The sequence below is a fragment of the Hipposideros armiger genome, unplaced genomic scaffold (assembly GCF_001890085.2).
Source record: "Hipposideros armiger isolate ML-2016 unplaced genomic scaffold, ASM189008v1 scaffold_909, whole genome shotgun sequence".
NCBI lineage: Eukaryota > Metazoa > Chordata > Mammalia > Chiroptera > Hipposideridae > Hipposideros > Hipposideros armiger.
Window position 1 is genome coordinate 150,668 of NW_017732259.1, and position 22,928 is coordinate 173,595.

A 22,928-nucleotide genomic window follows, 5' to 3' on the forward strand; every position below is an offset into this window, starting at 1 on the left:
TATATATATATATATATATATATATATATATATATATATATATATATATATATATATATATATAGGGTTTGGTACTAACCTCAGTTTCAGGCATCCACTGTGGGTCTTATAATGTATTCTGCCCCCCACCCCAGATAAGGGGGAACTACTGTACAACAAAAGACCAAACATTTCCTACCTGTCTGCAGCAGCAACACTGAATGTAAGGCTTTAATGTCTGATCTGGCAGCACCACAATTACAGCCCAGAGCCCAACTCCTTTGAAAAAAATTTAATACATAACACTACACTTTCCCCACTTTGGAGAGTAGACAAAAAAATATTAATATACTGCTGCTGGCTTATGGTTTTATTATAATGAGGGTAAACTGGTACAAAATATATACAAAATGTACACACACACACACACACACACACACAAGAGAGGAGAGAGAGGAGATGGGAGGAAGGAAAGAGGCAGCATATATGGGATAGCACAGAGAACATGGACCCTACGGCATCTAAATCCTGGCTCTCACCCGTCAGCTGCTGACTTTGGTCAGGCTACTTTTAGTCTCCTTGGGACTCAGTTTCCTAATCTGCAAAACTATGATATTGATGATTAGGATACTTGCTTGTTAAGAGGGATAAATGAGATAATATGTGAAAATCACTATAATATCTAGCATAGAAAACTAGCTAAGTGTTGATACCTTTCCTCTTCTTCTTAGGGATGAGCGAGATAATTAATTGTCCTCTTTTCCAAATATTTCTTCATAAGTGTATTTAATTCACCTATTGGGTGAACTTGGGGAGTAGGTAATGGTGGGGTAAGTTTTTATCCAGATGACAATAAATCACATTTTCATGGAAATCAATGGCTAATCCTTCTTACATCTAAAAAATAATTGATTATATAATATGGCCATGCACTTTGCATTTTGACTATGTTTCAAAGATTAAATTTGTAACCTGGAAGTACTTAGAGTTTGTGCACAGTTCAGCACTTTCAGTAGACCTTTGACATGAAAATATTTAATATCCTTAGAATCCACTATTTGCAAGCAACCTTGAAAGGTCAAGGCATTTAGTAATTAGAACAGATCTGAACCATTCAGGCTGTGCCAATGAAGATTCATGAACCTACAAGTGAGCTTAGCTTATGCCCAATGCCAATATCAGAAAGCACCTGGAACAATCTACTCCACTAGGGTGGACAGGAATTCCCTTGCAGCAATGCATGATACCCCCAAGGATGTGTACAGTTGTGGGGACCCAGCTGTTGGGGCCCCCTAGCGTTGGGGGGCTTTGACAGCTCTCAGGTGGGCCAGTCTGGCTCCTCCCCTCTGGGCAGGACAGATTGTGCAAGTTTACTGTATGTGTAAGTTTCATGTGTTGTTGGCACTGTGCCACTATTGTTCATGTGTGTATATAAACCCCGCTTCCATTTTGATCGCTCTCTCTGGCTCCAGCCTCGGATAAATAAAGGGCTCTGGCTGCATTTATGGCACATCTGCCATGTGCTTTCTTTTGTTTGGGCATCTCACCACCAAAACGGTCCATGATTGACACACTTGGACCCGACAACAGTAAAGTACTTATATGGCTCTTCTCTGAAATGTGATTTGAGAGAAACGGAACTTAACACCTGTCAATCACACCAACAGGAAATATTTCCAAGCAATTACTGTGGGGCCAGGCAGAATACTAAATACTTACATAAAGGCTCAGATGCAAGTCTATATGTACACCTTAGACAAGAGCCCAAGGGGCAGTTTGCACAGTGATAAACAGCATGGTCTCTGGAGTTGGGATACTTAGGCTTGTGCATGAATTCTGCCCTTCTATCTGTGTGCCATTGGGCAAGTTATGAAACTTCCTGAAACCTCAGTTTTCTCATCTGTAAAATAGAGTTAAAAATAGCGGCTACGTCCTTTGGTTGCCAAAATCATGACATAAGGTAATAAAGAACTTATAGAGAACCCTAGTCTTATATTTAAATAATTAAGAGCCTAAGGCGAACTCTTGAACTTTTGGTAATGCTTTCTTGTATGCTATAGGAAGAATTATAAAATATAGTAAAGTTTAGGAATTAGGGACTTTTTTTTGGGGGGAGTGGTATTGGTATATAGCCTTGTGAAAGGACAGAAAAAAAAATTACTGTAAGTTTGTCATGTGCTTGAGCTGGAAAAAACCAGCTCTTCATGAAATATTATGATTTACAGATTCCTTATGGCTCAATTATTTGAGAAAATTCACTAATTCAGTTCTAGTTCAAATATATTAACTGGATTGGGGAGGCAGCATTGTGAAAAAGATGGAATGCACCGCTTGTACTTTACAAAAAGACATGGAGATCTAGTTCTATCAATGTAGCTTCTGCTGCAGCTTTTCTTGATTTTCTTTTGGGTCTGTGGTTTGAACAAAGACCCTGGAGTTTACACAACTCTGTTATATGAATTTAAACCCAAGACAATAAAGTAGCATTTTCAAGATTACAATTATCAAATAGCTATAGCCAGAGTCAACCAAGAAACAGTCTGAGAGTGGAGGCTATGTTTTTCAAACAGTTTCAAGTGATTTCAATACCGCAGCATGTCAAAACTTCGAGTCATCCCAGACTCCTCTCTGTCTCATATCCTAACATCCAATATATCAGCTCAACTTTGGAAATATAACCAAAAATCCAACCGCTTCTTCCCACCTCCCCTGCCTCTATTCTAGTCATAGTAGTAATCCCTTGTTGGACCATTGGAACAACATTTATCTATCTCCCTTCTACTTTTGTCACTCTATTGCACATTTTCTGTATAGTAGTAGAGTGGTTCTTTCAAAATGGAAGTCTAGTCATGCCATGCCTTCGTTCAAAGCCTTCAACGGATTCAAATATCTGAGTAAACTATAAAAGCTTTACACCCAGCCCTCAATCTCATCTCTGAAATTTTTCCTCTCTCTCAGCTGCAGTCACACTGGTCCCTTTGTTCTTTATCAAACATGCCAAGTACACTGCTGCCTTGGGGGCCTTTGCCCTTTCTGTTCCCACAGTCTGGAACATTCTTCCATTTCCTTCAGGTCCCTGTTTAACAGTCACCTTAGGAGACAAGCCTTTTCTGAGCACTCATCTGCTCCTTCACCCTTCTCTGTCCCCCAGCACTCTGCACACACAGTTCCTTCTAACATGTTACACATTTATCTCACTCTTCCTCAATCTTCCCCAACAGGATGGGTGCCCCAGGAAAGCAGGACATTTTCCTCATATTTTCATGGTTATATTGCCAGCAACTCTCAGCACATGGTAGCCGCTCAGTGAATATTTGTTGCTGAATGAATCTTCTGTGCAAGTAGAAGAATTAATTCAGAAAAGCAATTTCCTCAAGGCTGAAACCAAGGCAGTCTGTGCTTCACTGGTGATCATATTAGTGATTTTGAATATTAGGGTTTGCTCCTTCCTTTTAAGCCTTATATATTCTAATGCATACAACTTCTTCCCCTGCAGGGGGCGCTGCTATCAGGAGTAACTAAGTAAAGAGGATGAAGCAGAGAATGGAGAGTCTGCTGTCTAACTCATCACTGTCCTTACTTTGTCAGATAGAAGCAGCTCCCTGTCTCAGATCCTCTGAAAACAAAGGACAACTGCATGTGTGTGAGGCAGAGGGCGGGGGAGAAATGACAGCAGAGTCCGGGGCACTGTCTCAGGAGCGTCCTGACTGTTGGTTCAGCTTCTCAGGAACCTGCACACAGCAAGGCTTTTCTGCTCAGTGGACGTGAAAGTTCACATTAGTTCTTTTCAGATTTGAAATGCATCTTTGGTAGTAAATGAGGGAATTAAATAAGCACAATGACTCTTTACTGATATCGGAGACACCTGTTGAAGGTTCTGCAGCTTTGTTATTAAAACATATTACCTCAAGAGTCAAAAAGTTGGCAATATCCCTGGCTGTATTTATTATTCTATTCACTTTTTTAGGCAATATCAGTTTACTGAATTACTGCTATATGCTGCACCCTCGGCTACATGTTGGGGTGTAGTTAGCAATCAGTTAGACATGGTCGCTTTGCTAAAGGAATTGCTAATTTAGCCGGAGAAATAGCATACAGTCGTAGACCTGGGTGTGTGCAAATTGAAAGTAAAAGCTATTAGAAACAATAAATGAATACAGCAAAGTTTCCGGCTACAAAATCAATGTACAAAAATCCATTGCATTCCTATATATTAACAATAAAATTCCAGAAACAAAAAACAAACAAACAAACAAACAAACAAACTCAATTCCTTTTGCAATTGCAGCAAAAAGAATAAAATACCTAGGAATAAACTTAAAAAAGGATGTGAAGGACCTATATACTGAAAATTATAAGATGTTTTTAAGAGAAATTGAAGAAGACACAAAGAAATAGAAAGGCATTCCGTGTTCATGGATTGGAAGAATCAAACATAGTTAAATGGCCATATTACCCAAAGCAATATATAGATTTAATGCAATCCCCATCAAAATCCCTATGGCATTTTTTAAAGAAATAGAACAAAAAATTCATCAGAGTTGTATGTAGTCACAGAAGACCCCAAATAGCCAAAGCAATCCTAAGAAAAAAGAAACAATGCTGCAGGTATCATGGTGCCCGACTTCAGCTTGTACTACAGAGTAATGATAATCAAAACAGCATGGTATTGGCAGAAAAACAGACACACAGACCAATGGAATAAAACTGCGAACCCAGAAACTAACTCACATAAATATGGACAAATAATTTTCAACAAAGGAGTAAAAAACATACAATGGAGAAAAGAAAGCCTCTTCAATAAATGGTGCTGGGAAAATTGGAAAGCCACATGCAAAAGAATGAAACCAGGGTGCTATCTGTCACCATGTACCAAGATTAACTCAAAATGGATAAAGACCTAAACATAAACCTGAAACAATAAACTGCATAGAAGAAAGCATAGATACTAAACTTATGGACCTTGGGTTCAAAGAGGAGTTTATGAATTTGACCTCAAAGGCAAGGGAGGTAAAAGCTAAAATAAGTGAATGGGACTGTATCAAATGAAAAAGCTTCTCCACAGCAAAAGAAACCATCAACAAAACAAAGAGGCAACCAATCAAATGGGAGAAAATATTTGCAAACAACACCTCAGATAAGGAGCTAATATCAAAAATATATAAGGAACTCATACAATTCAACAATAAAAAGACAAACAATCCAATTAAAAAATTGGCAGAGGACGTGAACAGAAACTTCTCCCAAAAAAACATACAAACAGTCAACAAATATATGAAAAAATGCTCAATTTCACTAGCTATTAGGGAAATGCATATCAAAACCACAATGAGATATCGTCTCACATTGGTTAGAATGGCTATCATCAGCAAGACAAGTAATAACAAGTGTTGGAGAGGCTGTGAAGAAAAAGGAACCTTTATATATTTTTGGTGGGGATGCAGATTGGTGCAGCCACTATGGACGGCAGTGTGGAGATTCCTCAAAAAATTAAGAAAAGAATTTCCATATGACTCAGCAATCCCTCTCCTGGGCATCTACCCAAAATATTGGAAAACATTTATCCATAAAGATATATGTACTCCAGTGTTCATTGCAGTTTTATTTACTGTGGCCAAAACATGGAAACAACAAAAAGTGCAAAAAGTGTCCTTCCATAGATGATTGGATAAAGAAGATGTGATATATATATATATATATATATATATATATATATATATAGAGAGAGAGAGAGAGAGAGAGAGAGAGAGAGAGAGAGAGAGATATAGATATCTTCACAGTGGAATACTACTCTGCCATAAAAAGACGGAATAGTGTCATTTGCGACAACATGGATGGATCTTGAGATTAATACACTAAGTGAAATAAATCAGACAGAACCATATGAATTCACTCATATGTGGGATATAAAACTGAAAGCAACAAAGAAACAAGACAAACAAATAAAGACTCAAACACTCATAGACACAGACAACAGTTTATTAGTTAACAGAGGGAAGGAGAAAAGGGGGAGGTAGAAGAGGGTAAAGAGGATCAAATATATGGTGATGGATGTAGAACTGACTCTGGGCAGTGAGCACACAATGTGATATATAGCTGATGTAGTATAAAATTGTATACTTGATACTTATGTAATTCTACTAACTATTGTCACCCCACTAAATTTAATTTTTTAAAAAAGTAAAGAAAAAGTAAATAAGATTCCATGAGAGTGAAAAACACATGGAACTAACCTCACTTGGGGATGTGATATTTGAGCTGAAAGCTGAACAATGATTAGAGATGACAGGGAGGAGTAGAGTGGGAGTCTATCAGGAAAGGGGCAACATAAACATGGCCTAGATTGGGGGGAACATAGCACATTCAGCAAATGAAACATGCCTTGTGTAGCCGATGCCACATAGGAAGTGGGAGAGGACAGGTAGGTGAACCTAGAGCCTGAAGAAGGGGCTAGATCATGTGAGCCTTACAGGCGTCTTTATAATGTGGGTCCTCAACCTGAGACTAATCGGAAGTCTCTGAATGGTTGCAGTCACATACATTGTACAATCTGATTTGCATTTTTAGAAGTTCACTCTGCCTGCTCTGTGCAGAAGGAACTGAAGGGAAACCGGCCAGATGAGAGGGCTGTTGGCAGGATGCTGCAGTTCCCCAGGCAAGAGCAGGTAGCTTGCTTTAGGGTGTTTTTAGTGGAGATAGGGGAGAAGAAAGACGAGCAAGCAGACTGACTGAGTACCAAAGCAATGGAAAGAATAAATCGCATTTGAAGCCTCTGAAAACAGCCATATTGACTCTGTATCTTGTTTTCCAGATTAGCTTTTATTTTCTTTGCTGCAATGCATAGTTTGCCCCAACTTACACCCACTTCATCCCACCCACAGCACATTACTTTGCTACTGATTTGCCACAATTTGCATTCCATTTCTCTATAAGCCTTGGGAATGAGGGATATAACATGTGTCTTCCTACCGACTCAGCACACTCTTAGTGGGCCCCGCCCTGGCGCCCTTAGCTGACCCTCAGAAGGAATGAGTTAGCTGGATTCTGGAGATGAGGAAAATTTACTAAATTTTTAAAAATTCAGTTCTACAATGATACTTTCTATAGGGTCCAATATCACACACCACAAAGCACCGTAGTTGACCTGTCAAATTCTCTTAACAAACCCTAGTGCAACTCAACCTAGTCTTTATGCAATGCTACAAATATGATGGAGAAAGAAAACCCTCAACATTTCACTTCTTAAGGGAATGACGAAAAGCCCAATTATTTTTTCCTATTCACATTTTACGGATATTTTATTTGCACTAAAACTGTCCTTGTTGAGAGCTTTCGAAGCACCACAATGTTGTGGAAAAGTTGTAACACCCTCCATTCATTTCATCACATCAATCTCCGTGAACAGCAAATACCAAACTGGGGCAAAATGGCACAGAGATATAAGACAAAAACATAAAAATAGATGTAAACCTGAATGTATTATAAAAAAATCCAATAATCAAGGAATGCTGAAAGACTAAGACGATCATCGATTCATAGATTGATAATTTCATATATTTGCGCATTCTTCATTCAAAACTTTTTGACATATAAGTCTATGATTTATATCAATGGAAACTTAGAGATCCATCAGAGGTTCTCAAACAGGGATCAAATGCACTCTAGTAGGATTGTGAGGTTTTGTTTGGTGGGAGGAGGTGGCTGTTCATGAAGGAATTGCAGGAAGTGGATGGACCACGAAGACGATTGTTTCAATTCAGTCAGAACAGTTTTTAATGGTTCATGTATTTATTTGAGGCATTGAAGCTCAATATTTCAAGTGACTAAAGAGATCTCTGACTAAAAAATATTGAGAAAGACCAAAAACACCCCCACAGACTTACTAAACCAGCTCTCTCAGGAATTTCCACTTCCAGCCATGGAGTAGCCAATAAAACCCACTTTCCTGCTGAGGACAACTAGAAATAAAAAATAAAAATAATTTGCTTTGGCCAGCAGCCAAAGACGTCAAAACTTAGACTAGATTAAAAAGAGATGTTCATTGGGGGGAGCCCGCCTTCCCACATTTCACTTTTCCTCCCAGGGATTTGCTCATTCTTAATGTTGAAATGAAAACTTAGATGCCAGATATAAGATATCTGCTGAATGGAAGGTAATTCGTTAGAGTCTGCAGCAATCTCATAAGGCTGGGGAGGCAAAGACTCGGGTCCAGAACAGCCAAGGAAGCAAAGACTTGGAACTAAAGTCCCATAGAAAAGTTAGGTTCAAAGCCTGGCGCTTGATCACCAATTTTCTCCCAAGATCTTTGTCTATTAAGTTATGTATAGCAACAGTAAAAAAGTAAATTGAAAGCATAAAAAAAACAAAACAAAGCAAACTTTACGGCCATCTCACCATGTTCATGTTGGGAAAACAAAAATTGGAATAAATGCTTCGCAAATGAGATGGGATACTAACACATCCGGTCCTCTGTTGGCACCCCTGGAAGGCTATTCCACAGAAGTGGGGTATAAGAAAGGCTGGCTGTGCCTGAGGAAGACTACAAACAATCCTCAAGTTGCTTCAATCCTTGATGGATTGAGATGGTCTGACTCTCTGCTGCCCTTCAGAGGACAGGATTCTCTCTGGAGGGAGAAAACATTATCCAGACTGCTATGACCTGAATGTTTGTGTTCCTCCAAAATTCATATGGTGAAATCCTAATGCTCAATGTTATGGCACTAGGAGGTGAGGCCTTGGGAGGTTTTGATGTCATGAAAGTTGAGCCCTTATGAATGGGATTAATGCTCTTATAAAAGGGACATGACAGAGATCCCTCACCCCTTCCACTATGTGAGGACACAGCAAGAAGGTGCCAGCTGTGAACCAGGAAGAGTGCTTTCACCACAACACACACATTCTTGGACTTCCCAGCTTCCAGAACTATGAGAAATAAATTTCTGTTGTTCATAAGTCACCCGCTCTATGGTATTTTACTATAGCAGTCTGAATAGACTAGGACACATACCCTCTATGTTTTTCTGTACAAATGTTTGCCATTCAATCAAAAGTTACCTGGCATATAAAAAATATTAAGATAAAAATCAAATAATAAAAAAACACCATAATAAAGTTTGTCTCCATTTTGAAAGCCTCATAGAGCTCCTTAATAGCTAACCTAAGTCCAGATTCAATTAAAGGAAACATGGCATCTTCTAGTCATCAGTCAAACCTCAGGGGTGAATTGCAATGAACAATCTTACTCCAGTTTAGAAGTTTGGCTGATAACAAGCCCTGTTTTTCCCCCTTTTCATCTTGCTCCACAACTGGGCAAGCTGATATAAAAAGCCTATCATTTTCTGGTAGCAGTAGGAAAGTTTGAATCATTCAAACTCCAGCCATCACATGGAAAGCTTGACCCTAGCCCCACTCCCTAACAGGATAAGAATCCAAACCACCTGTTCTCTTTGCTGAAGCCACAGTGGGCTGGCTAGGGTCCTGTTCTTCCCTCCACAGAAAGTCCAATTATGTGAGAAAAAAATCTGTTCATACCCTCTTGGTGACTGTTGTTGCATCATCAGCCTTAAAACTCAAACCAATTTGGGGAGGAGGGTGAAGTTTGCCCTCTGTATGGCAAACACAAAACAGAAACAAAATTGACCCAAATGTTGGCATTCTTTGACTTAGATTTAAAAAATAACTATGAATAATATATTTTTAAAGAAGATAGCCTGATAATGATGTTTACTAGAAGACTGACATCAATTGTAGAAAATCAACTAGAAATTCTTTAATAAAATGAACTTAATAAATCAAATATACTGTACACAGATGGAGACAGGATGTGTGAGCTAAAAATTAGGTCAGTAGAAAATAACTAAACATAAGCATAGCTTGGGGAGAAGTTTATAGCCTTAAATACATATGAGTATATTATTAAAATAAGAAAGGTTAAAAATAAATGATGTGATTATAAATTTCATCAAGTTAGAAAAAGAATAGTGTTATACTAGAAGCAGAAAAGAGAAATATAAAGATAAAAGCATAAAGTAGCACAAAAAATGCCTACAAAGCTAAAACCTAGGTTTCAGAAAAAGATTATTAAACTGATAAACCTACTGCAAAACTAATGAAGAAAAAAAGGGCACCAATTAGCCATATAAGGAATGGGGGAAAAACAATAATGCAGATCCTTACACATTAAAAAAATAAGAAGAGATGGATAAGTTTATGTCAAAAAATTAGAATATTAAATGAAAATAACAAATTCCTAGGACACAACTTACCAAAACTAACCCAAAAAGAAAAAGAACATTTAAAGTCTTATGTTTAGTAGTAAAAAAAAAAAAAAAAATCCATCAGCAATTTTTAAACTTTTCCTCAGATTGCTGTCTGAGTGAATTACTCCAAATATTTTAAAAATTAATAATGTCAGTCTTACACATTAATTCACTTCCAAAAAGTAGAAAGAAGGACTAATTTCTTACTCATTTTTTGAGGGAAAAACTAATTTTGATACCAATACCTCTAAAGGAAAATAAAAAAGACAAAAATCAGACAATCATCTCAAAATGTGCAGGCAATGCATTTGATACAGCTCTACACCAATTTATGATTTAAAAAAAAAGCTAAGCAAAGGAATAATAGAAGAGAGCTAAAATAATCTAATGCAACTGTGTGCAAGAAATCTAGAACAAACAATGTGATTAATGGTAAAGTATTTAAATTTTCTCACAGGGATCTGTAAATTACAAAAATATTTATTACAACAACATTGTACTGAAGGTCTGGCTAGTGCAATAATGAGAGGAAAAAACAAGATAATAAGGATTGGAAAAGAAGAAATACAGTTGTCATCATTCACAGACAACGTGATTATGTACATAAAAACTCCTAAAGAATACAGTCAAACTTTTGGAATTAGTAAGTGAATTTATCAAGGTCAATGGATATAAAATCAATATATCAAATTTTTTTTTCATATTACAAACACAACTATTTAGATCCACAAAGGTGCTCAAATCCACAGAGACACTTTCAAAATTAGAAAAACTCTCAGCTCCAAGTTTTTTCACATGTCTGCATCAGCAATGAGGCACTTGTAAGCTACAAAAATTCCTTTGGTTCTAATTCCTCTCTAATCAAACAGGCCAGTCTGCATTCTAGCCCTTACATCTCCTGGGCATGACGACGTTCTGAAATTCTGCTGGCTGCAGTGACCCCACCCCACCCCTTGCCACAATGTGTAATGAAGGGAATAACTAAGGGGGGCAAAGCAGCAACTTTCTGGAATGTGGGCTCTATTGGACCCGAGCCTTCTGTGTCTGCCACAATTTGACTATCAAGGATCACTCATAGTGGTTGGATTCTCCTACAGTGAAACGTATGAATGGGACAAGGCAAAATGGTGAATGTGTCCAGGGTGTCAAGTTTGAACTTTAAGTATTATCGGTCAATGAGGCTATATACAGAACTACAGAAAAACGCTGACAGGACTGAAAGTAGGAGATGCTTATCACACAACTTTAAACATATGTCCCTTTCTTCATCTACAGTGCCCATAACACACAATTAATTAACATTTTCTATAAATTTTGCAAGTATCTTATAACTATTGTAAGTATATAAATGTTATCTGTATGTTAATACTATTATCTGTATGTTAATACTATTATTTTATTACATATGAATATTTAGTAGCATTCATTTGGTATTATTTCTTTTCCTCCTCTTCCTCTCTCTTGAGCCCTCCCCCCAGGCTCCTTCTTCACCTTCTCTTTCTCAAGACATGGAAGTGGCCAGGACTTTCAAGGAAAACCTTAGAAAGACCTTGGATTCTTCAATGGCCAAGTGAACTCTCAGAAAATATGGGTGGAATGTATGCGGTGATGGGAGTCCTTGGCCCATAGGTGGGGGCAGAGCCAGAAAGACTGACTTGATATCAAAACTATGGCCCTAGTTTTAGCTCTAGGCTGGAGTCGCGTGGTTAGAAGTTCAGAGGTTCCATTACTTTGGACTCAATTAGTTGACTGCTGCCCTGGGTGATGGCTCAGCCCGTGTCCTTTAAGACCTGGGGCTTCCTTTGCACCTAATGCAGGACTTCCTGCTGCCTGGATGTCTTCAGCCCCAGAGGTAATAGCAGTGCTGGGGTAACTGAAGAGGAAACTAAACAGATGATTAGGGCACAATTAAATTGGAACACAACCCTATTACTCACTCCGAGAAAAATGGAGAGGATTTCACATTTGGTGAACTTATTCAGAACTTAAATTTTCCATTCTAAATGGAAAACAAAAGTATTGCTTTTAGCTTACTTTAAGTTGTCTGTCATTTTGAGCAATTTTATTTTATTTTGAATTAAAGTGGGGATATACCAGACGTTTGTTGTAGGTGTTGTAGTTGTTTTGTTAAGTGCTCAGAGCCTGCAAAAGTTTTAACCAGGTTGTGACAAACATTTCCTAAATTTGCCAGGATCCTTGTTCTCCTGTGCTTTTTTCCTTTAGCACACACATTTCCTGTTTAACATCTCTAATTTTCTGTTTAGCTGCACGTTACTAAATGCAACCTTTGCCAAGAGCTGTTGCTTTTCAGCTCCTAGATTCAGGCAGCATGGTAACCATTTCACTTTTATTTTGTTTCCCTTAAAAAAATGGTTTTTCAATATTACACAGCACAATTTTGCATTTATAAAACAACTCCCACAGATTTCTCTAACACATAAAATATACTTCTGACCCTGAACTTACACTCCTACTAGTGCCCCAAGATCCTTCAGCAGGAATCTAAACATCTCTTGGGGGAAGTGGAATTTTTCTTTCACAAGCTCATAATGTGAAGAGCTAAGCTATGTTAGGTTGGTAGAGTGGAAAGAGAGTATGAAGGAAGAAAGGGAGCAGTTTAAACCTCCATTTGGCAGTTTCCACTCCCTTAAATTCAGCACTTTGGAATATTCCTTCTACTTCTGTTTCAGACTCTGCCTATTGTTCCGGAAAATGAACAGGCATGTTCCAGATCATATTTAGCATGTGGGATAGAGAAAAGAGACTCCTGATAACCTGTTTCCTTTGCAAGGGGTGGAGTCCTCAGGAGGTAAAGGAAAGCAAGGTTCCAGGATGTTATTTCTCTGGTAAAACCACAAAAGGGCTATCTTTTGAAACTCCCACAACCATGTGGAGAGATTACACCTGTGGATTAATTCTAGTCTTCAGGCCTCTCCTGACTTACCTCCACCAACTTGTTGGCATGTTCACGGAAAACCTGGGCATATTCCTTCACTTCTTTTTCATTCCCACTCTTTGCAGCCTCGATGAGAACTAGCAAAGGGACGTTGGTTTCCAAGAAAGAATCAGATATGTGATCCATCACTGCTTTCCGAAGCTATAGTAAAAACAAAAACAAAAACACACAGAATTAAGGAACAGAATTGTCTAGTTGAGCCAATTACTCATTTGACAATATGGATTAAACTACTGCCCAGGAGTAAAGAGTTTTTCTAAACAATGCCCAGCTATCATTCCATTAAAATAATCTTACAAGTATCTTTTTTTAAAATTTGTTTTTTTAAGTATAGTTGACATACAATATTATGTTAGCTTGAGGTGTACAATGTAGTCATTAGACATTTATATACCTTATGAAGTGATCACCACAGTAAGTATAGTACCCATCACAGTTATTGCGATATTATTTCCTATGTTCCCTATGCTGTATATTATTACATCCCTGTGACTAATTTTATAACTGGCAGTGCAGAGAGTCACAAAAAGAAGAACATAAAGATGCCAACACCAAGACACATCATAATTAAAATCGCAAAGGCTGAAGACAAAGAGAAAATCTTAAAAGCAACAAGAGAAAGACAACTAGTTACTTACAAGGGAGCTCATATAAGACTATCAGTTGATTTCTCAACAGACACTTTGCATGCCAGAAGGGACTGGGACAAAATGTTCAAAGTGATAAAAAGAAAGGACCTACAACCAAGACTACTTTACCCAGCAGAGCTATCATTTAAAATTGAAGCAGGGGATAAATGTTTTCCAGACAAGGAAAAGCTAAAGGAATTCATTACCACCAAGAAAGTATTACCAAAAATGTTAAAGGGACTTCTTTAAGAAGAAGAAGGAGGGTAAAAAAGATAAAAAAATATCAATAATACAATGGCAATAACTATGTATCTATCAATAATCACTTTAAATGTAAATGGATTAAATGCTCCAATCAAAAGACATAGGGTAGCTTAATAGATAAGAAAACAAGACCCATATATATGCTATCTACAAGAGACACACTTCAGATAGGAAGACACACATAACGTGAAAGTAAAAGGATGGAAAAATACACTTCATGCAAATGAAAATGATAAAAAAACAAAGCTGAAGTAGCAATACTTACATCAGACAAAACAGACTTTAAAATGATGACTATAGTAAGAGACAAAGAAGGAGATGACATAATGATAATAGGATCAATCCAACAGAAGGCTATAACCCTAGTAAACATCTATGCACCCAACATGGGAGCTCCTAAATATATAAAGCAAATATTGAACAACATAAAGGGATAGATCAACAGTAATACAATCATAGTAGGGGACTTTAACACCCCATTGGCACCAATGGGCAGATCTTCTAGACAGAAAATCAAAAAGAAAACAGCAGACTTAAATGACACAGTAGACTAGGTGATAAAATTGACATTTTAATGGCATTCTACCCCAAAGATGCAGAATAAACATTCTTTTCAAGTGCACATGGAACTTTCCCAGGACAGACCACATATTAGGTCACAAAACAAGTTTTGATAAATTCAAGAAGACTAAAATCATATCAAGTGTCCTCAGTAACCATAATGGTATGAAACCAGAAATCAATTACAGAAAACAAACAAACAAACAAACAAACACCCTAAAAATCACACAAACACATGGAGGCTGAATGCTACTAAATAATTAATGGGTTAGCAATGAGATCAAGGAAGAAATCAAAAGGTACCCTGAGAGAAATAAATACAAAAACACAATGACCGTAACTCTATGGTACAGTGAAAGCAATACAGGCTCACCATGAGAAACAAGAAAAATCTCAACTAAACAATCTAATTTTACACTTAAAGAAACTGGAAACAGAACAGCACACAAAGCCCAAAGTGAGTAGAGGGAAGGAAATAGTAAAGATCAGTGTGGAAATATATAAAATACAGTCTAAAAAAATACAAAATATCAATAAAACCAAGAGCTGATTCTATGAAAAGATAAACCAAACTTATAAATCTTTAACCAGATTCATCAAGAAAAAAAAGAGAGAAGACCAAAATAAATTAAATCAGAAACGAAAGTGAAATGACAATGGGAACCACAAAAATACAAAAAAACATAATAATAATAATAAGAAAATACTATGAGCAATTATATACCAACGAATTGGGTAATCTAGAAGAGATGGATAAACTGCTAGAAACATACAATCTTCCAAGACTAAAATGAAAAGGAACAGAAAATCTGAATCAATGATTACCGCTAGTGAAATGGAATCAGTAATCAGAAAACTCCCCAAAAAACAAAAGTCCTAGACCAGATGGCTTCACAGGTAAATTTTATTAAACATTCAAAGGAGAATTAACACCTTTTCTCAAACTATTCAAAAAATTCAAGAGGAGGGAAGGCTCCAAATCTCATTCTACGAGGCGACAATTACCCTGATTCCAAAACCAGACAAAGGCATTACAAGATATATATATATATATATATATATATATATATATATATATATATATATATATATATATATATACCAATATCCCTGATAAACATAAATGCAGAAAAGCTCAACAAAATATTAGCAAACCAAATTCAGCAATATATTAAATAGATCATAAGCCATGATCAAGTGGGACTTATTCTTGGGATGCAAGGTTGTTTCAATATATGCAAATCAATTAATGTGATACACCACATAAACAAAATGAAAGATAAAATCATATGATCATATCAATAGATGCAGAAGAATCATTTGACAAAATCCATCATTCATTTATGATAAAAACTCTCAGCAATATAGGAATAAAGGGAATTTATCACAACATAATAAACGCCATTTATGGCTGGCCGAGTGGCTCAGTTGGTTAAGAGCACATTCAAGAGTGTGAGCTCTGAGCAACAGGTTCGCCGGTTAGATTCCCAGCCTGAGCTGAGCTGCCAACAGCTGCCAACAGGTAGCAGCATGGCTCAGCTAGGAAAAAAAAATAAATAAAGGCCATTAATAACAAACCCACAGCTAACATACTCAGTGGTGAAAAGCTAAAAGCATTCCTTAAGATCAAGAACAAAACAAGGATGTCCACTTTCATCACTTTTATTCAACATAGTACTGGAAGCCCTAGTCACATCATTCAGACAAGAAAAATAAATAAAAGACACCCAAATTGGAAAGGAAGAAGTACAACTGTTATTATTTGCATTATGCTATCTATAGAGAATCCCCAATATTCCACCAAAAAACAATTAGAACTGATAAATGAATTCAGTAAAGTAACAGGATACAAAATTAATATTAAAACATTGGTTGTATTTTTATACACCAATAACAAACTATTAGAAAGAGAAATTCAGAAAACAATCCCATCAAAAATATAAAATAAAACACCTAGGGATAAATTTAACTGAGGAAGTAAAAGACTTGTACTTGGAAAATTATAAGACATTGAAGAGAGAAATTAAAGAGAATGCAAATAAATAAAAGCATATATCATGCTCATGGATAGCGAGAATTAATATAGTTAAAATGCCCATACTACCCAAATCAATCTATAGATTCAGTGCAATCCCTATCAAAATACCAATGGCACTTTTTATGGAACTAGAACAAATAATCCTAAGATTTATATGGTACCATAAAAGACCCCAAATAACCACAGAAATCTTGAGAAAGAAGAAGAAAGTTGGAGGTATCATGCTACCTGGTATCAAACTGCATTACAAAGCTATAGTAATCAAAACAGCAGTGTTTTGGTGTAAAAACAGACACATAGATCAATGAAACAGAATAGAGAGCCCAGAAATAAACCAGCACCTATATAGGCATTTCATGTATGACAAAGGAGACAAGAATATATAATGGGGTAAAGACAGTCTGTTCCATAAATGGTGCTGGGAAAAACTGGACAGATGCATTCAAAACAAAAATGAATTGGACAACTTTCATATACCATATATAACTCAAAATGGATTAAAAATTCAAATGTAAGACCCCAAAACATAAAACTCCTAGAAGAAAACATAGACAGTAAAGTTTCCGACATTACCCTTAGCAATATTTGTTTCTGATATATCTATCTCCCTGGGCAAGGGAAACAAAAGAAAAAATAAATAAATGGGACTACATCAAACTGAAAAGGTTTTGTACAGCAAAGGAAACTATCAACAAACTGAAAAGAAATCCTACTGAATGGGAAAAGATATTTGCCAATGATACATCTGCTAAGGGCCTATTATCCAAAATTTATAAAGAACTCATATAACTCAACACCAAAAAAACAAAAAAAATCCAATTAAAAAATGGGCTAAGGACCTGAAAAGTCATTTCTCCAAAGAGGACATACAGATGGCCAATAGACATATGAGAAGATGGGCAACATCAATAATCATCAGAGAAATGCAAATTAAAACCACAATGCAATACCACTTCACCCCTGGCAGAATGATTATCATCAATAAATAAACAAACAATAAGTGTTGGCGAGGATGTGTAGAAAAGGGAACACTTGTGCACTGTTTGTGGGACTGCAAATTGGTGCAGTCACTATAGAAAATAGTTTAGAAATTTCCCAAAAAATTAAAAAATAGAACTACCTTATGATCCAGCAACTCTATGTCTGGGTATTTATATGAAGAAATCCAAAACACTAATTTGAAAAGATATATGCACCCCTATGTTCACTGAAGTGCTATTCACAATAGCGAAGATATGGAAACAACCTAAATGCCCATCAACAGACATCTGGGTAAATTAGATGCGATATATATATCTATAGATATCTATAGATATCTATAGATATCTATAGATATAGATATTTATATCTATATCTATAGATATAGATATCTCTCTATACATATATGTATACATATAGTGGAATATTATTCTGGCATCAAAAAGAATGAAATCTTACCATTTGTGACAAATTTTGTGGACCTAAAGGGTATTTTGCTAAATGAAATAAGTCAGATTGAGAAAGACAAATACCATATGACTTCCCTTATATATGAAGTATAAAGAACAAAATAAATGAACAAACAAAACAGAAACAGACCCAAAGATACAGAGAACAAACTGATGGTTGAGCGGGGCGTTGTAGGGCTGAGAAGGTGAAGGGATTAAGAAGTACAAAATGGTAGTTACAAAATAGTCACAGGGATGTAAAGTACAGTATGGGGAATATAGATAGGAAATATAGTCGATGATATTGTGAAAACTATGTATAGGTCAGATAGGTACTAGACTTACCAGGGGGTCACTGCATAAATTATATAAATGTCTAACCACTACACTGTACATCTAAAACTAATATGAAATAATATTGAATGTCAAGTATAATTTTAAAATAGTCACAGGGTTGTAAAGTACAGCATAGGGAACATAATCAATAATACTGTAATAACTATGTAAAATGTCAGATGGTTAATAGGCTTACTGGGGTTGTCACTTTGTCAGGTATATAACTGTCTAATCACTATGTTGTTTTGTATACCTGAAACTAATAAAATATTGTATATCAATGGTAATCGAAAAGTAAATTTTTAAAAGTTAGAAACAAAAGAAAATAGAGATGACTAATGGATGACTCTGAGTGTTATATGTCAACTTAAAAGTTGCAGATAGGCGTGTAGCTCAAAACACTAGAGGCCCTCTCCTATCAATGGACTTTCTCATGCTTCATTGGTCCTAATGTCTCCAAGAAGTTTTAAACTGTGATAAGTTTAAGGACTCAGACTCTTTAGAAAAAGGGTCAATCTAGGCATCAAACAAAGCAGGGAGAACTTTAGATGAAGAGTTGGGTCTTGAATTCACTAGAACCTTACCCCTTTGCGGTCTCCTGCCCTTCCTAGATACATTGTTTGTATTTAATAGAGGTGGAAACATAAAATATTTAACAACCTCAGAAATGTTTCTCCCTAGGTGCTATGATGATACAACTGCTGTGCTCCACAAAGAAGTACTTAAAATTATTCTTCAAGATAAGTAAGAATAAAAGACCCAAATTTCTAACAATGCATAATTATACATTTTAACCACATTGTTAAAATCAGAAGCAGGGTAGATGCATGAAAATGAAATTAAACTGTACCTGAAAAATCATCTCAGTGCTGCTTTGTACATAATTGTCCAAATGTGTACTGGGAGAAAACACCCAAATGTAAATAAACACAAGAGAAGATGATAAACGATGTGTATGTTTCCCATACCTATTCAGGAGTATTCAGGCAAATCCTTTGATAGGTCGATACATACACATTTATTATTGGTCAGAAGAAGAACTTTGGACAAACTTCAGTTCCTTTTCGCATTATGCATGTGTGTATGTATAACTTAGTTTGGTTTGCCTCTGAATTGGGTTTGACATTTCACCATATAAAATATAATAAAGCCAAAAAAAATAAAATAAAAAAAATAAAATATAATAAAGCCTATGGAAAGTTAACATAAATTAGCTACTCATTTGGCAATGTGTGCTAAATTACTGATCAGGAATAAAATTGGCTATTGGTGAGTTCATATACTCCATGTATATACAAGCAGCCAAGTACTCAACTAAGATCTTTATACATCATTTAATCTCCACATCAACACTACAAGATAGAGATTATTCTTATACCAGTTTTTCCAATGAAGAAGGTGGAACTTAGAAAAACTAAATAACTTTCCTACAATCATAAAGTAGCAGGTGGCAGAGCCCACAGTTATAAGATCTGAAGGGAGCAGTGCTGTGACCACTTGAAACTGACCTGCCACAGCACTCTTCCAGGACAGAACCCCACATAAAGAAGAAACCATTGGGAGTGCAACCAAATTGAACTTGACAGCAATAACATCGATAAAAGAAAAAAAAGAGGTTCAGATAAAGTGGGGGAGATGAGCAGAGCCATGTTATCTCACCAACCAAGCCACCATACTTTTTTTTTTAATTAGTTTCAGGTGTATAAAGCAACATAAAAGTTAGACATTTATACCCCTGACAAAGTGATAACTTCCCTCCCCCAAGCTACTACCCCTCTTATATAACTGTTACAATACCATTGACTATCTTCCTTATGCTATGCTCCACCTCCCATGACTACATATATACAGAGGGTGCCAAAAAAACGTATACACATTTTAAGAAAGGAAAACTGTACTAAGATTGTAATGCTCAATATATACCAATAACAAAAGATGAACACAAGTCACGTTTGGCTTCTGTAGTTACAAGAGGTGCTCAAAGTGGTTAAAACCAGCATCCAGACACTTTTGATTATGGCAAACTACTGCTTGAGCAATGTTGACCAAAGTGTCCACTTTATACATTTTTTTGGCATCCCTGATATATATTTAATTATAGTTGACATACAATATTATTCTACTTCAGCTTCAGGTGTACAGCACAGTGGTTAGGCATCTACACAGTCTATGAAGTGATCCCCCTGATAAGTCCAGTACCCATCTGGCACCCTACATAACCTTTACAACATTGTTGATTATATTCCCCATACTATAATTCATATCCCCATGACTATATTGTGTCTACTAATTTGCACTTTCTAATCCCTTCACCTTCTCCCCCATGCTTTCCCCCTTCCCATGTGGAGAAAAGGGAACCCTCGTGCACTGTTGGTGGGATTGCAGATTGGTGCAGCCACTGTGGAAAACAGTATGCATGTTCCTCAAAAAACTGAAAATGGAACTACCCATACTTTTTAACATTATACAAAAATTGCAGAAGCCAGATTTGTGAAGCTAGAAGAGCTACCTGCATCAAACCTCTTTCTAAATTTTCAGGAAGATTGATTTTATGTGAAAACATACAACTTAAAATTATCAAGCTCAAAATTCATATAAAGTTACTACATAAAAAAATGAGAATAGAAATATAGTATCACCCCTACACACACTGCAAGCACGCTGGAAAGAGGTACCTGTAAAACAGATTAAAACTGCAATCTACTAAAGTAAATTAAAATACACTAAGAAAATGGCATAAGATATGAGAGAATAATATAAATTAGAAAAAAGATTGTAGAATGAGGTGATAAAACTCAAGAAAGAATTATGAATACAAGAAAAATGATTTAAAAAAGGACTAAATATGAATAAATAAACACAGCTAGAAAATACCTTAACAGAAATAAAAAGAGAAAAGAAAAAATTTAAATCCAAAAGAAAATGTTTTTACAAGATAAAAATGAATTTGAGAAAAGGTGACACATACTGAAGATAGGCAAAGAAAATTCAATATACGGCTACCAGAGATACCTGAAAAAGAAAAACAAAGTAAAAAAACAGAACAAATACGAAAAACCATAAATCATGAAAATTTTCCTGAAAAATAAATAATATATAAATATATAAATTTTATATTATGTATATTACATAAGTTTTATATATACATATACACACACACCTATATGCATATATGTACACACAGACACATACACAAGCACACACATACAATTTCCCATTTTGTCCAAAGAAAAGGCCTGAAAACAATGGCCAGTCCAGTAGAAATGAACATCTTGAAATACAATTTTCCACTAATTCCAAGGTTTCTTGGAGAAATGGGTGATTCCAGGTTCTTGGAAGCTGGAACTACATAAATAAGCTTGAAATATCTTGTTTATACCAAATAGTAGAGCTACCAAAGACTAATAGGGGTCAGGTAAAAATAACTCCTGAAGCTTCCACTTGGTGTATGACTAGGCAATGTAAGCTTCACAAAGAATAAAAAAAAAATCCAGTGGATTGAAACCCATCAAATATGTTTAAATTCATGACTTTATAGTGACTAAAGAAAAAGAAAGAAAAATCATTGGTCATCTTCACAAGATAATAAGGAACTGAGGAATTTAACTTGAAAATATCAAGACTATATATTACCTTTCCTGTGGGAACTGAAATTCTTTATAATGAGGAAAATATCTGTTTATAAACTTATTCCACTTCATAAATGAAAACAAAATGATAGAATATCACCATTTTGCAAACTTTTTGGAATTTAAAAATCTAGGCAGTAAACATCAGTGGTTGAAAACATCACAACAACAACAACAACAACAACAACAATAATAATAATAAGAGAGAGAGAGAGAGGGAGAGAGGGAGAGAGAGAGAGTGCTAGACATTTTATGTCTTCTGATGAAATAGCACATCTGCAAATATAGTGTCATTAAAGGATCAAACCTGAAACTGGTAGAGGCTCTGGGCCTCCCTGGTCATTTGCAAAAATACAGAGAACAGAAACATATCCGTCACTTCATTGCTAACATCTAATCAGTAAAATGCGAACTGTGGAAAATTTACAGTACAAACCCTCTGGGTTCAACAGATGGATTATAAGCAAAACAAAAGGGATGGGAGGGAAGAGATACAATGAAACTAAAAGACGTATCCCAACATGTGGGCAACAGTACACTATATCATCTGAAGGTGCAAATTAGGTTGATAGAACCACAAAGAAAATTAAGAAAGTCAACACTCTAAATGTCAGGATAGTAGTTACTTTTGGAGGGAGGCAAGATGCAGACAGAGGCATTTCTAGGGAGATGGCAGAATTCTAGTTCTTTACCTGGGTAGTGGTTATAAGAGTGTTTGCATAATAAAAATTGAATACCGTATTTGCCGGCGTATAAGACGATTTTTTGGCCCTGAAAAATATGCCTCCAAGTGGGAGGTCGTCTTATACGCCAGGTACACTTCATATAGACTGCCCATAGTGCTTGCCCC

The 22,928-nt window shown here is 36.1% G+C and overlaps 1 protein-coding gene across 1 annotated transcript in view; it reads right to left on the reverse strand.

The window, feature by feature from the left end:
• The window catches only part of LOC109375177 (catenin alpha-2-like), a 264,518-nt gene that overhangs the window by 130,113 nt on the left and 111,477 nt on the right, over positions 1-22,928 (reverse strand). The window contains exon 3 of the mRNA XM_019630408.1: positions 13,183-13,335. Coding sequence (XP_019485953.1) covers positions 13,183-13,335 — 153 coding nt within the window. The remainder of the gene's footprint in view (positions 1-13,182; positions 13,336-22,928) is intronic.